We start from the raw sequence: 14,555 nt of genomic DNA on the forward strand, positions 1-14,555 counted from the left end.
TCTCGCAATATTTCAGACTCTTTCATTATTATTTTATCTGTTACGGTGATCTGTGATGAGTGATCTTTGATGTTACTATTGTAATTGTTTTGGGGCGCCACAAACCGTGCCCATAAAGACAGTGAACTTAATTGATAAATGTTGTCTGTGTTCTGACTGCTCCACCGACCGGCTATTCCCCCGTCTCTGTCTCTCTCCTCAGGCCTCCCTATTCCCTGAGAAACAGCAGTATTGAAATTAGGCCAATTAATAACCCTACAATGGCCTCTAAGTGTTCAACTGAAAGGAAGAGTGGCACGTCTCTCACTTTAAATCAAAAGCTAGAGATGATTAAGCTTGGTGAGGAAAACGTTGAAAGCCAAGACAGGCCAAAAGCTAGGCCTCTTGTGCCAAACGGTTGGCCAAGTTGTGAATGCAAAGGAAAAGTTCTTGAAGGAAATTAGAAGTGCTACTCCAGTGAACACACGAATGATAAGTGAAACAGCCTTATTACTGATATGGAGAAAGTTTTAGTGGTCTGGATAGCAGATCAAACCAGCCACAACATTCCCTTAAGCCAAAGCCTAATCCAGAGCAAGGCCCTAACTCTCTTCAATTCTATTCAGTTTTGAGGTCTCTTTTATGATCTTCCACAAATTTGCCTATAGAGCCTTTGAATAAGACATCTCATGCCACCCTGAGTGTGGCAGATGTAAATGCATCCAAGCAACTACATCGTTGAACACTGGAATATAATTTAACAACTAATTCCACTTTAGTGTCGTTTTCTGTATCCTTTTAATGTCAGTCACAGAGTTTTTCACAGGTGCCTGCTGAGATACAGCCTTGTCAGTTTTGAGGCGAATAAGAAGTTTTCCACAAATTCAGAAGATCATCCGGGAGTATTTATATTTTTTACTGATGAGGTTGGTGTCACCTTTATCATTCCACTTCCTTTTAGTGGCCAGATCTGAAAGCTGAAATCCACTGCTTTAGCAGAATGCTTTGACCTCCTTAAGGGGTATCTTGGTCAAAGTCTATGATCTAGAATACAAAAAGACTACAGCATCTTAGTCTGTATCCTTTTGTCTTTTGGTATAATTAGCAAAATATTAGAATTTATAGACAGAACATATCTGTTCTATAATCTAATTTGTTTTGTGTGCCAGTGCAGAATTGCTCTCTTGAACCTCTTTATTTCATTGTGAAGTGATGTGGTTAGACCCACTCAGTTATCTAAAACTATATCCTACTAGGTTACCCAAGTAAGGGACAGCAGATTTCCATGCCTACTGAATAGTTACAATGTGGATGAGTACATAAAATAGTTGCAGTGCAACTGAACAGAATTTGTATTGATGAAAATGGGCGAAGACTGCAGTCCACACTCTGAGTGTTAAATTAACACTGGTTATAAATTACCTGCACAGTCACCTGCATAGATTTAGCATTTTGTGAATTTTCAGAAGAATTTAATTCACACGATGAGGATATCAGAATTATTTATAGGAAGAAAATTAAGTTAGTGTTAGCATCAAATAATGCTAAGGAGCTCTTTATTCTTTCATAACATACATCAGACTTTTACTATAAAGAGCAAATTCTTTTGCTTCATGAATCAGAATGATTATGTGTAGTAATCTGCTTTCCAAATCTTAGTCATTAAAAACACCTAGCTAGCAATGAAAGCTATTGCGTAACGTATCATTAGGCATTAGATAATATAATGCTCCTAAATCATTAGGGATACACACTTCTGCACTCCTTGCTATTTCTACATCTTTTAGCTGAAAATAGCTCCAATAGACCATTGCCAAAAAATACTGTGCTTTCAACGAGGCTGCCCATGATACGTGCTGTTCATATTGCAGTCATTGCACATGACTGTGACCACAGTCAGTTTCTTAACCAGGCTGTATCGCTTGCTTACAATGAAAATGCCCCTTTTTTTTTTTTTTTAAGAAGTATCATTCGGAGTATAGGAAGTAAGGCATTTATCTGTCTTCCAGTCATTATAACGTTACTCTTATGTCATTTGTTTGTGCATTACAGGTTTCTAATGTGCTTTTAGGATATATTTCCAATATTTTAAAAGCAACACAAGAAATAAGTTTCTTTATAAACCATTTAATCCACTGAAAGAGGAAAAAAGAAGAAAAAAACCAATGAGATTTATATGTGAACAAGTATTGGTCACGTTGTCTTTAGTTATAGCTACTTCTCTGAGATAGCAGTGAGGAAATGTGACATTTGGCTTTGTCTAGGTATTGTTTTTTGGAATGATTAGTTGGGATCTACATTTCTAACTCAGTCAATACCAAATACTTTTAGAAATGCTTTTGCTTTGAGTTGCTCTTGTATATCAAAGATTCAGTTTTTTGTTAGATCATTGGTCTGTGAACAGAGACCTTTCAGGCTAGTGACGATTAATATTTAAACCTCTTATCAAGGAATGTGAAATATGCACTGTTAACTGTTGACTGCCTCAGTAGTGCGAAAGGTGTTTCACATAACCAAACCATTAAGAAAAATTAAAGGCCTACATCTTTTATTTGTGTTTGTATTACAGTGAAACAGAAAACAGCTGGCATTGGCTTACAGCACTGTGAACTTGCCTGGGTAGCTGCGTTGCAGAGAAAGCCTGTCCTTTAAGGGAACGGCTTCGTGAATGCACCCTGCGAAGCAGCCCGGGTGTGGGTTTATGGTGTGTTAAGGCGTCTGCGGTAACGGCCAATCTGCGCGGTCTGAGCCTGCAGCAGAAGCGGAGTTGTGTGTCCATGCGGAAAGGGAAAACGTTGCTGGGCTTTTATCGTGTGCACCCGTATGGGCAGCGGGCTGGGGGCCTGCTAGTGCTGTGGAGATCCAAATGCCAGTTTACCGCGACATAATTTGTTCCCGTATGCCATGAAATGGTAAATTCAACTTGTGGACATTAGAAGTTGTTCTGGAGAAATCAGTGATGTATAAAGATGAAGAAAACTGAATTATTCTTAAAAACAACATAAAAGAATCACTCGCAGGACTCTGTAAGACTTTGCTTGGTGAACGTGATCTCCCTCCGAGCTCTGCAGCCGGGCCGGCACGTGCTGCCCAGCCGCTCGGGGGTGGATGCCCCAGCCCTTCCCAGGACATTCGCTCCTGTTCTCGTTCCCACCTCCATTCGTCCTTTGCCATCTATCTGCTGTCTTTTCTTTCTTCTGCTTTTTCCTCTGCTTGTGCATAGTTCATTCTGGTTTGAGAAAGCTGCTTTGGGCTTTTACAACAACAGCTTCCATCCATTTTGAACAGACTTAGATTTTATTAAAATGAGCAATTACTATCGTCTTTTACCAGCAAAAAACTCAAGAGTTTTTCTTTGCGAGCTTCCTCAGTGTGGAAGAGGAAATAATTAATTTTTACTGGAGGAAAGCATTCATTTTATGCTTTACATTTCAAATACTTCAACCGTATTTCTTTTATTTTCTGTATGCTTAATAAAAGACTGAATACATTCTTAACGATGACTGCTTGCTTTGGCACTAATTAAGATGACGTCTTTGAACTCAAAGCTCCGGACCTCGTGCAGCTCTCCTTTGCTCTGCAGTGACATGGCCAGGTTAACCCCTCCTTAACTTAACGCGGCGTGCTGGAGCTGCCCCGTGCTTGCTGGTCTGCTTAGACCAGCCCGGCAGGCTGGGAGCGCCGCGGCAGGGCCGGCCTGGGAGAGGAGCGTGCCGGGCAAGGCGAGGGTGCACCGAGCGTGCCGCTCTGGTCCTGCCCGGAGCGCTGCTCTGCGCCGAGGGCCCAGGGCGAGTGAAGGCTGCAGCTTTAATACCCTTCTAGGATGAGCGGTAAAAGGTTAATTAGAGGTTTGTATATGCAACTTGGTTGTGTCAAGACTGCTGTTTTTCCTTTTCTGCAGGAAGCTGTCATGAAAAGCAAAGGAGTGTAACGGGAGCTGTGCAGGGCTATTGCCCCTGACAGACAGACAGACAGACAAAGCAACTGAGCATCCCTTGGAGGGGGGGCACAGAAGAAATGAGGGAGCTGCTGCTTTTCTAGGCAGCTTGTCCCTTGCAAGTGGTAACAACTGTTCTTAATTATCTGCAAAGGAAAAAGGCTAAGGGGGCAGTCTACACTTCCATAGTGCAAAGGAGACATGGCACAACTTGGATAACTGGTGGCGTTTCACGAACATGCTCTATACCAGTATCTCATAAAATGAATGCTTATTCAAATACCAGCATTGCGGCTTCATGGAGGTATCAGGCAGAGCACCGGTCTCGTCGCCTCAAAGCAGAAACTGCGGAGTGGAAAAACAGCAATGATATGTGTGTGAGAATGGAGCTGTCGTGTGGAGGAAGAAATGTTGAGAGGCTTGGGATAGTTCAGCTTAGGAATAGGACATATGAGGAAGGTATGTTATAATGTTGTCTGAAATAATGAACAATCTTGAGATAGGCTCTGCTTTTTTCAAAATGAAAAATGCATGGAAAGTAGGAACTGTGAACTGAATTAACTTTTTTGCATGATGTGGTTGTTAGAGCCTGGAGCTCACTGGAACTTAGAGGAATTCATCTCATGTTTCAAAAATGGTGCATTCACTTACAGTAGTATCCAAGCTTATAATGAATGCTAACATAATTTTGAAAAAAGCTATGTTCAGGGTTTAAAATTGTCTGAGTGAAAGGGACTTAAGGAAATACTTTGGTCTGTGTAAACCAACATGATGTCAGAGAAGCCATGGCTGCCAAATACCAACCTTTGGAGCATGCATTTTACCTGCAGGTTTAGTTGTTAGGGTTTTTTTTTTTATTTAGAAGTTTAGAATAATTGTAATTTGATTTAGAAACCTAGAATTTCATACAAAATATATGCATTAAAATTTGGCCATTCCTTGATTCCTAATTCCGTGAATCACATCTTTCTTCTTCTGTTAACAGACTTCAGAGAAGTTTCCTAGGAAGGCTTTTTCTTTCCTATGGCTGCTCCACATAGATAATGATCTCTTTTAGTTTTTCCATTACAGAGGACGACACACTGAAAAAATTTTTCTTCTTGAATTTCTTGAAAAAAAAAGTTTTTAATTAATTTTAGGGGTATTTTTAACAATGCCAGACTAATACATCTGTCAGGCTACAGTAATATCAGTTAGCATTGTCTTTACTGTTCTTCCTCCTCTTGGTGGAAAATTCTCTTATGGCCTGACTTTCTTTTCAAATTCTCGTATTATTGGAATTGACTTCTGCAAGAGTTAGGCTGCAGTCTTTGTCGCTTGGCTGCATGGTGACGGTATACCACATATCCCCAGCAAGGGAGACTTTCGGCACAGGTTGAACTGTTAGATGTCTGTGGTGTGATCCTAGTGATGAGGGCAATCAGAACTATAGTTTTGCCCAGTTTATCCAGCAAGGAATGTGTGCTTCACTGACAGATGGCTGATGGAAATCAGTAAATTAGTGCTAGCATTACTTTTCCCTTTTTATTGTGAAATATCAAATTGTTGTAATAGAGGTTTTGCATGACTCACAGCTGGGTTGTGCTTGAGGAGAATGGAACAAGAAATAGTTTTAGAAGGCATAATGGCACATGTAGTACGATGGAGTTTTTTATATCCCCTCCTGACTCATAAAGAGCTTGTGCAATGGGCAGTAAATACTACTCGTAATTTTTACTCTGCCACTCAGAAATAACACTTCTTCATTATATAGAAAGACATAAAGTAGGTAAACAATAGAATTGTTTAATGCAAAATGAAATGAAACAGTTGGGCTGGGGTAAATTTGGCAAGAATATATTTATGCTTTTTTAATATCTCAAAGTAGAGAAAATGTTTCCTTTTAATAATGTAAGGATACTCGTCTGTAAATGATGCTCTTTGTCCGTTGGGATGGAACCAATCATTAAAAATTGCTGTGCAGCTTGAAGTCAAATTGTTGTTTCCTTGTACCTGTGCCCCAGTGTCCTCAGCATCCTGAAACTACTACCTGTTTTTGCTTCTGGAGTTGATCACAGGAGCAGGTATTATGTTTGGTTTTGTGGTAACTCTCTGGGAAAACTGGGAAGTCAGGCTCATTGAGCAGACCCTTATATTGGGTCTCAGGAGATTTGAGCAGTTTCCTTTCCTCTAGATCTCTGGTCATGTTCCTGCTGAAACTTATGCTCTGTGCCCATGCTTCCAGTCACCTTATTCTAGTTCATACACTCTGTCTTAATAATAACAAGCGGTGGTGTCCCTCAGCCTGCCTTCCACCCACTTCTGAGGCTGAGCTTTGCAGCATATGGATGTGAATGGGAAATAAGGGAATTGAATAGTACGACAATCTGATACAATTACTCCTCCAAGTCAGTGGCATTTTCTTTAGTGACTTCTATAGCAACTTTATATAGACCTATACAGAGCAGAAAATGGCTTGATAGAAATTTGATCTCAGAGAGGGACTAAGGCTGCATTTACAATACTCAGTTTTTCTCTTCTCTTCGATTTTAGGCTGGCTTTGTCGAGTGGCTGGGTCTGATGCACTATATGGAAGCTCTAATGCTGATCACGGTTGTTGAATACGTGCCACCAACGTCAGATGAAAACGTCACTGTGACAGACACGGAGTTCAGTAATGTTCCAGTTCGCTTATATTTGCCCAGAAAGCAGTCGAGTGGATTGAAGAGGGGCATGGTTTACTTTCACGGTGGAGGATGGTGTGTAGGAGGAACAGGTAAGCTCTTTTCTGTAAGTGCTGTGGATCTGTATGGAACTCCATGGTTAATCTTAATTATTGCCTTTTGTTTTTATGAGATTTGCCACGGACGGGATAAGGGAACTGGTGTTTGCGCGAGGTTGGGAAAGGGTGGTGAGTACATCTTGAGGAGTACAAAGGGTCTGGTCCCACTGCTCGGTTTCTGTAATGGCTGTGTTTTATCTGTAGCACCTGGTTTTGTTATGTGGTATTGTTGGGAGAAAAGAGCAAGAATGGGTACCTTAATAAAGAAAAGAACATCCAAATAGGCATAAAAAGAACTGGAAAATCAAATGGAGATGCAGAGATGGAGTTTTGTTTGCTTACCAGAAATTTGATTTCCAGAAACTTCCCCATAACTCTTGCTCTCTCTGGGAGCTTCCCCTCAGGATCAGGAGTGTGTTGGGGAAGGACAGGAAGTATTTACTGCCTCTTGAAATCTATTTGGGGGAGTTTTCCATATGAAAGTCTTCTACTGCATCTTTATTTCTCATGTGTGTTCTCCTAAGAGGGAAAGTGTGATTCTCTTGTTTCAGTTACACTTCTCCTATCAGTGGCAATCTCATGCTTGGTTTTCTTCCATGTTATTTCCAGCAGGATCTTCTAAAAATATTTTAATTCTGTGTGCTATGCTTTTGCTATCGTTATTTTATGGACATGATTCATCTTTCCTCTCCTGCTCAGTCACGTTCTCCCTTGGAGCGCATCCCTCTCTTTTTTTAATTGTAGTTCAGTGCTTTATGTAAATGAATGTGAATGATCTTCATGAGCCATCACCCAAACTGGCATCATAAATGTATTAGATATGGCTTAAATTCCCAGCACCTAATCCATAGCTCACTTAGTGCTGCTTCTTCTGCTGTTGATTTGCTAGTCTCCAGGTAAATGAGCCAAATTCTTTTCCTGGGCAAACTCTTTAATTTCAGCGTGATTGCACATGTGCAGCTGAAAGCTGAATCAGGCCCCTGGTGTAACTTTCATTTCTATTTTTCTCTGCCATAGAAGCTGAGCCTTCAGGACCTTGCGTTGTGTAGTGCTGTTAAGTTTAAATAATGTGTTGCTTTCTCATGCTTTGCACTCTTGGCTAGTGTTCAAGCTATAGTTGGTTCACTTATTTATTTGTGCTTCTAGACAAAGCCACATGTGCAGCAGTTGCATTGCGCTGTTGCAGAGGCACAGAGCAGTGGAGGTTTTGGAAAGCAACTGGGGAGCTTCTGCCAAGAGAAACATGTAGCTGTTTGTGTGTTCCTTCTTAAATGTACTGAAATACATTTTGAGTGACTCATTTCATTTCAGGCATGAAAGCCTATGACCTTCTGTCAAGAAAGACTGCAGACCAGTTAAATGCTGTTGTGGTATCAGTCGAGTAAGAGAAATTCTACTTCTGGATTGAATGAATTAATTCATTTTGATTTATGTAATTTTGCAGTAGCTTTTGTTTAGATGATGTGCTGTGCTAGCAATAAGTATTTGAAAACAAAAGCTGTCAAGGTTACAGTGGTGAATTGGTGGCCGGTGCTTATTTTTGGATATTGCTTTATGAAGTTGGGTGGTTAACAAAATGTTTGGCCCACTGTAATAACAGATATTTCCCATTTCTGTAGAATTAATAAAGATTCACCAGCTAGGACAGGCACTAGCAATCTTTTCTCCTTTCTTTTTTAATGCTGAATTTTCACATACTGCATATGAGCCCTCTGAGCAGAGGTGGTAATGACCTGCCAGTGACGGGCTGGGAAGGCAGGAAGTCACGTCCCCAGTGCTTGCTCTCCTGCCCTCACCGAGCGTATAACCCCGGTGGTTCGCAGAGATCACTGGATGGAGCTGTGTTAAATTAATGCATTTCAGTGCTCCTGCACAATGAAATGAATATTGTATAAAAAAATAAAGGTGGAAATAATTTTCCCTCTCAAAAAACCCATGCAAAAACTCATTGGGAAGACATTTCCAGGGGATTACTGCATGACGTGTGCAGGCCTGTCCTCCCCCAGGAAAATGAATATTGTTTGCCTCCAAAGTGAATCAGTCCCCATATATTTGAGAGGCTGTCCCAAACTTCTGGAAAAGGCAGAGACTCTACAGTATCTCTTGCCCCACCTTTGCTCCTATGGAGCTCTTAAATATATGAAATGGCCAAAATGAGATACAACACAAGATAGATCATGTACCGTAAAAATATCTGTAGATGCACAAAAGCCAAGGCTTTTGTTTAAAAATTAATAATAAATTAATCTGTTGGATATTTATTAATAACTTTTACATGCTGTTTTTAATTTTACACCGTTTTCAAAAAATTGACCTCAGAAAGCTCTTTGCAGTGCTGGGCAGAACACCTGAGGAACCTAATTTATATGGCCTTTGATTACAGCAGCAATGCAAAGAGCACGATAGCGTAGAAAAATCAAAGGTAACTTTCTAGAATTGCTGTTGCTACACACTTGTTGCACTAGGAAATGGACTCGGCCTGCTAGATCCCATTGTCACTGTCATAATTACGTGGTCTATAAAAATATCATACGAATTAACAAGCACTGCATTATCTTGTTAGAGCTGATTTATGCTCCAGTTCAAGTTTTTATAGGTACTGTACCATGCAGTCAGCTGCAGGTGTATTGTAGATTGTTGTTCATCAGCTCTGAGGAACTTGCTGCTCTAAAACCCAGTGTATATTGCTTTTAAAAATTTTGGGATAAGAAATGAAGGGTGAGAGATGGTATTTCAAAGAAAACTGGTGTGGGAAGAACAACAGCCATTGCTTTACTGAGGCAAAAGGCTGCCTCTCCCTGTCGTGGACTGAAGAGGAGGGTGCCCAGAGCCGTGTTTCCTGGCACCCCTGTATTTGGAGGTGGGCAGGGCTGATGGAGCAGGAGAGCACTTCCACGCGGTGCTGGTACTGAGCAGTTGGTCCTGGCGAGCTCCTTGCGCTGCCTGGAGCCTGGCCCTGCTTCGTGACGGCGCTGAAGTTATCCGTGCTTGCTGCTGCGTGGCGGAGAAGGCTTCCCTGCCGCACAGAGATCTTTGAGCCGTCTTACCGGTGGGCTCGATATGAAGTGGCTCAGGAGAACGGTCCCTTCCCACTCAACAGATTTGCTCCCTGAATGTATAATTGGAGCCTTAAGTGCTAATTATAGTGATTGAAATGATTTTTTTTTAACTGTTGTTACCTTGCTGAGCCAAAACAGCTGCAAGAGCGAACATGAGAATTGCCTGTTTTTCACAGGCCAGCAGGATTTACTAAGTTTTAATTAGTTACACCTTTATAGTTCCACTTATCTGTACTCTTTAAATGCTGAGCCACAGCCATAGAGGAAGATGTGCCAGGCACTGTACTCACGGAGGACAAACCAGCAGTCTCTGCCCTGCGCAGTGTACGATTTGAGGCAAGCAATAAGAAATGGACAGAATCATGATGTTAAAATGAAATAATGGGATAATACTAGTCAAGAAGACATGGACAGGCTCTACATACCAATTGCCTCATCTTTGGCAAGTATTTACACAGAGGGCAGCAAAGAGGTTTTCTGTGTTTGTTTTGTTGTTTGTTTTAGGATTTTGCAGGAAGACATCTATTTTGTGGGTGTTTATGGGGACCTCCCCATCAGAATTAGGGAAAAAACAAAACGGATACAAGGCTCTGAAGGCTGGTATGAGCTTACTGAAGAGGAGCCAACTTTAAAACGCAATGCAGAGCTAGGAAAAGATACAGAGAAAGCTGTGGCATAATCAAAGCAGTGTTCTGGAAAACTGATCTTTGCCGGAGCATTTTGATGGGACACAACAGGGCAAGATAAAAGAATGCAGTCATGAAACTACAAAATGATAAGAACCTGCAGAATATTTTTTGTTGTATGACTAGATTGAAAAAGCATTGAGATGGCTATAAAGGAGGAATCTGCATAATGTAGACATTTTCTGGAGAGAGATGAAGGAGAAGACTTGATAGGGAATGAAATTCCAGGAAGAGATTTGTAAAGACAGCTGAGAGGTCAAGCAGGACAAGAAATGGAGAACTGCAGTTAGGATATAAGTAATCGTCTTTGCTGCTATGCAGTATTTTAATTATATGGATTTTAGAATGGTGACAGGGTAATGACAATATATGTGCCATTCAAATATTATTATCAAAACATTCCCTGTAATATCAAACCAGCACTACTTACCGTAGAGCACTACTATCCTATTGCTAGAACAAACGTGTCAGCACAGGAAGGAAAAGCAGCTATTCTGAGAGTTACCTGGTGTCCTCGAGGAAGGGCCGGTAATGAAGTGGTGAAGGCTGAACGCTGACTGGGGCTAGTGTCTCCCAGCCCATGGTGTGTTTTTAAATTTCCGGTGGAAGGAGAAAGAAGCCCAAAAGCAAATTGTTATTTTAACTAGAGGCTGTGTCTGAAGAAGTAAGCTGCGAGATAAGAAAACCCTAGATGTTTTAGGTAGAAAACACAAAACTCTGAAAATCCATGTGGGTGTTTTCATGGAAATCAGTAACGATGAAATAAATGTTTTCCTCAAGCACGTCCAGGGTTAAATAACACATTTCTGTTCATGTCTCTAACAGTTACAGGCTGGCACCTAAGTACCATTTTCCAGTTCAGTTTGAAGATGCATATTCGGTAACAAAATTCTTCCTCCAAAGCAGTGTCCTCTCGCAATATGGGGTGGACCCAAATCGGATCTGTGTTGCAGGAGACAGTGCAGGTGGCAACTTAGCTGCAGCTGTGGCACAACAGGTATATGGCTTTTTTTTTCTAACTCAAAACATTTTTTTTCCCATTCCAAGAACATTTAGAAAAGACAAAGAGTAAAACTCTGCTCCGAGTGCACCTCCGAAATGTCTTGTGTGTTTGATATAAACAAGATGTCATGCAGCCTGCAGTCCTGTGGATGAGTTTTTGCATGTCCAATTAAGCAAGTTTTCTTCTGTCATTTGATGGAACTGAAGTAGCTTTGATGCTATGGTGTCTTCCAAATCTTAATACCCTAAAAAAAAAAATCTATTTGCATTATAACTAGGGACATATATATCATGCTATCCTTAGGAAAATTTTGACTGCTTTAGGTATGTTGTCTGGAAAGGGAATTTGATTCATATTGATCTAAATTATAGCAAAAAAGGACTAAATGTTACAGTGTAGTTTCATCTCATGCAGTTTCAATGCCTTTTGCTCTTCTCATTCAGGTGTATTTAATAAAGCCTGTATGATGTTACTCTCTTGAAGGTACTTGGGTTGTAATGCATCTTACTTGGAAAGGTTATGAATTTGCAGTGGACTCTGAAAGCACAGAGGGTGAGACAGAAGGCTGAAATTTATGAGTGAATGGGGGAAAGGATGACATATAAGAAATGTCAGTGTTCAAGTCGTCATATTCTGTTTTTCATGTGTTTAAAATTTGTGGAATCTTAGTTATTTGAATTCTAACACCTCAGATTTAGAAAACAGGATGGATAATCTTTCTATTGTGTGAAATAAAGGAGCCTCAAAACTTCAAATTTAAAATTATAAGCATTTATAAATAGTGGTTTTTTACTACTTAGGAAAGCATCAGTGACCCTTAATGTTTCCAAAAAATTCACAAATACTGTTTTCCTTTAATATGAGAAGTAACCTGAAATTGTATTTGATATTTAGGACTTTTTATACAATGTATTGTTGTAGGTGACCAGCTTATGAATTTAAATTTATTTAAATCTGTTCTGTTTTTTATTTAATAATCTTATTTTTCTTACATTGTAAAACGTGTGTTATTTCCTTACTTTTAAGGTCTTCTGTCAGTGTTAGAGAAACAGCTTTTTTTACTGACTCTGTTTAATTATTTTTCACAGTTGTTAGATGACCCTGAAGTCAAAACTAAACTTAAAGTCCAAGCCTTGCTTTATCCTGCTCTTCAAACTCTTGACCTCAATTTGCCATCTTACCAAGATAATGAAAACAAGCCAATTCTGTCTAAGTCACTTATGATCCGGTTCTGGAGTGAATACTTCACTACCGATTCATCTCTTAGAGAAGCAATGGCCTCCAACAGGCATGTTCCAGCTGAATCAAGCCACTTATTTCAGTTTGTAAACTGGAGTAATTTGCTGCCTGATGAGCTAAAAAAAGATCATGTTTATACCAGTCCCGTTTATGGAAGCTCCAGCCTTGGGAAGAAGTATCCAGGGTTTCTGGATCCAAGAGCAGCTCCTCTGCTGGCGGAAGATGCCAAGTTACGTGGCTTGCCTCTGACGTATGTTCTTACGTGTGAACATGATGTCTTGAGGGATGATGGAGTCATGTATGTCTCACGGCTTAGGGAAGCAGGAGTTCAAGTAGTGCACAGTCATGCTGAGGACGCATTTCATGGGGCTCTGTTGTTTGTTTCAAGCCTAGGTGACTTAGCCGTAGGACACAGATTGTCAAATCAATATATGAAGTGGTTAAATGACAACCTATAAATTGAAAATGTTGATTTAACATGCCTGGCTCATGCTCACTGGATGCAGTTGAGGTGCTTAGGGATAATAGGGTGGGTCTGTGCAAGCTTTTTGGGTATGAGATTGCCACCTTCACTGTGTGTTTCCCGCAGTAACTGGATTACAGTGTTTCTCATCTGCTCTGGCAGGCAAATTAGCTTGGTTCTGTTCTAAGCGTTCTTTCAGTGCTGTCATGTAAGTCCAGAGACCCCATAAACCATCCGTTGCTATCTTGGGGTTTCTCTCCTGGCCAAGACCAGGAGGGTTCTTGCGCCTGGCCTTCCTCCTCCCAGCTGCTTTTGCACGCTGCAGCCCCCGCTGAGGTCCTCTGGGCTCACCTGCTGACCCGCATGGGAGCGAAAGACTTGATGTGTTGCTTCTTTCTGTTGTTTCTTGTTTCTTTCTATTACTGCTTCATCACAGTAGGCTTGTGGAAATTTTTAACATCATTGTTTGTATATGGAGGACACTTGGTAGCTGTTTGCTTCGCATCCCCTTTGGGGTCCTTTCCCTCGGCCTCCAGAGCAGCTTTGCAGCGTGTAGTGCTGCTGGGTCCCTCAGCAGTGGGAAGTCGTGTTTCGGAACAAGTGATGGTGTTGAGTGGAAGTGCAGCAACCAAATTTCATGAATTTAAAAGGCAGTTTGTGAAAACCTGCCAACTGTATGTGGCTAGTGTTTTTGTGACATTGTCTTGCCCTAGCAGAGTTCAAAATAAGCATCTGAAAACAGTGCTGGATGGCTATAATACAGTACAAATGTTAAAAACATAACTGTTTTGTGTTATTTGTTTTATTCAGTAGTTACTTTCATTAATCTCTGTAGTAGAAGGAAATAGCATAATTAACACTGGATACTCATCAAATAAAGGAAAGCAAAGATTATAGCCTTACGATAGTACTGCTGTATATTTTATTCTCTACTTACTAAATAAGGTATGTATCACGTATTCTAATTATTCTAAAATTGTTTAGCAGTATTTTCATATGAATTTCTAAAAGTAAAATTGAATAGCTCTATAGCTCTCTCTATAAGAGAAAGAAACACAGTTCAGCTGTCAGTCTTGAACAGATGTCCTCTATATCAGTGTTTTGTGTATTAAATGTACATCCTAAAAATTCAGAATGATGAATGCACATATTCATTGGCTGTTGGTTTTATAGTGATCATGACAAACATTTACTTCTGGCACCCTGTTTTTTTTCTTTTGTGTAAAAGACCTTGAATCTTCAAAAATATTGTTTCTTCCAAATGTGTATGCAACCTGTTTAAATGCAATGCATGTGTAATTTTCTTTGTTTTTCATCTTTATGTTTAATATAAAAATTAAACTTGTCTTTGATTCTAATGCAATGTACTTTTTGTCACTCAGGTATTCCATTTATAGGAAAGGAGTAAGAAATTCACTTTAGTACACA

The 14,555-nt window shown here is 40.3% G+C and overlaps 1 protein-coding gene across 16 annotated transcripts in view; it reads left to right on the top strand.

Annotated features, from left to right (window-relative positions):
* AADAC (arylacetamide deacetylase) overlaps positions 1 to 14,485 on the top strand; it is a 63,542-nt gene extending 49,057 nt beyond the window's left edge. For 13 of the 16 annotated variants that reach the window (XM_064516478.1, XM_064516477.1, XM_064516479.1 and 10 more), the window contains 4 exons: positions 6,449 to 6,671; positions 7,989 to 8,058; positions 11,248 to 11,419; positions 12,514 to 14,485. In XM_064516478.1, coding sequence (XP_064372548.1) covers positions 6,449 to 6,671; positions 7,989 to 8,058; positions 11,248 to 11,419; positions 12,514 to 13,122 — 1,074 coding nt within the window. In that variant the 3' untranslated portion in view covers positions 13,123 to 14,485. Of the gene's footprint in view, positions 1 to 805; positions 906 to 2,548; positions 2,671 to 3,880; positions 4,376 to 6,448; positions 6,672 to 7,988; positions 8,059 to 11,247; positions 11,420 to 12,513 lie in introns of all 16 variants that reach the window. The other 3 variants (XM_064516486.1, XM_064516487.1, XM_064516488.1) reach the window with 3 other exon arrangements.
* Positions 14,486 to 14,555: the final 70 nt, after the last annotated feature.

Source organism: Dromaius novaehollandiae, chromosome 9 (assembly GCF_036370855.1).
Source record: "Dromaius novaehollandiae isolate bDroNov1 chromosome 9, bDroNov1.hap1, whole genome shotgun sequence".
Taxonomy (NCBI): domain Eukaryota; kingdom Metazoa; phylum Chordata; class Aves; order Casuariiformes; family Dromaiidae; genus Dromaius; species Dromaius novaehollandiae.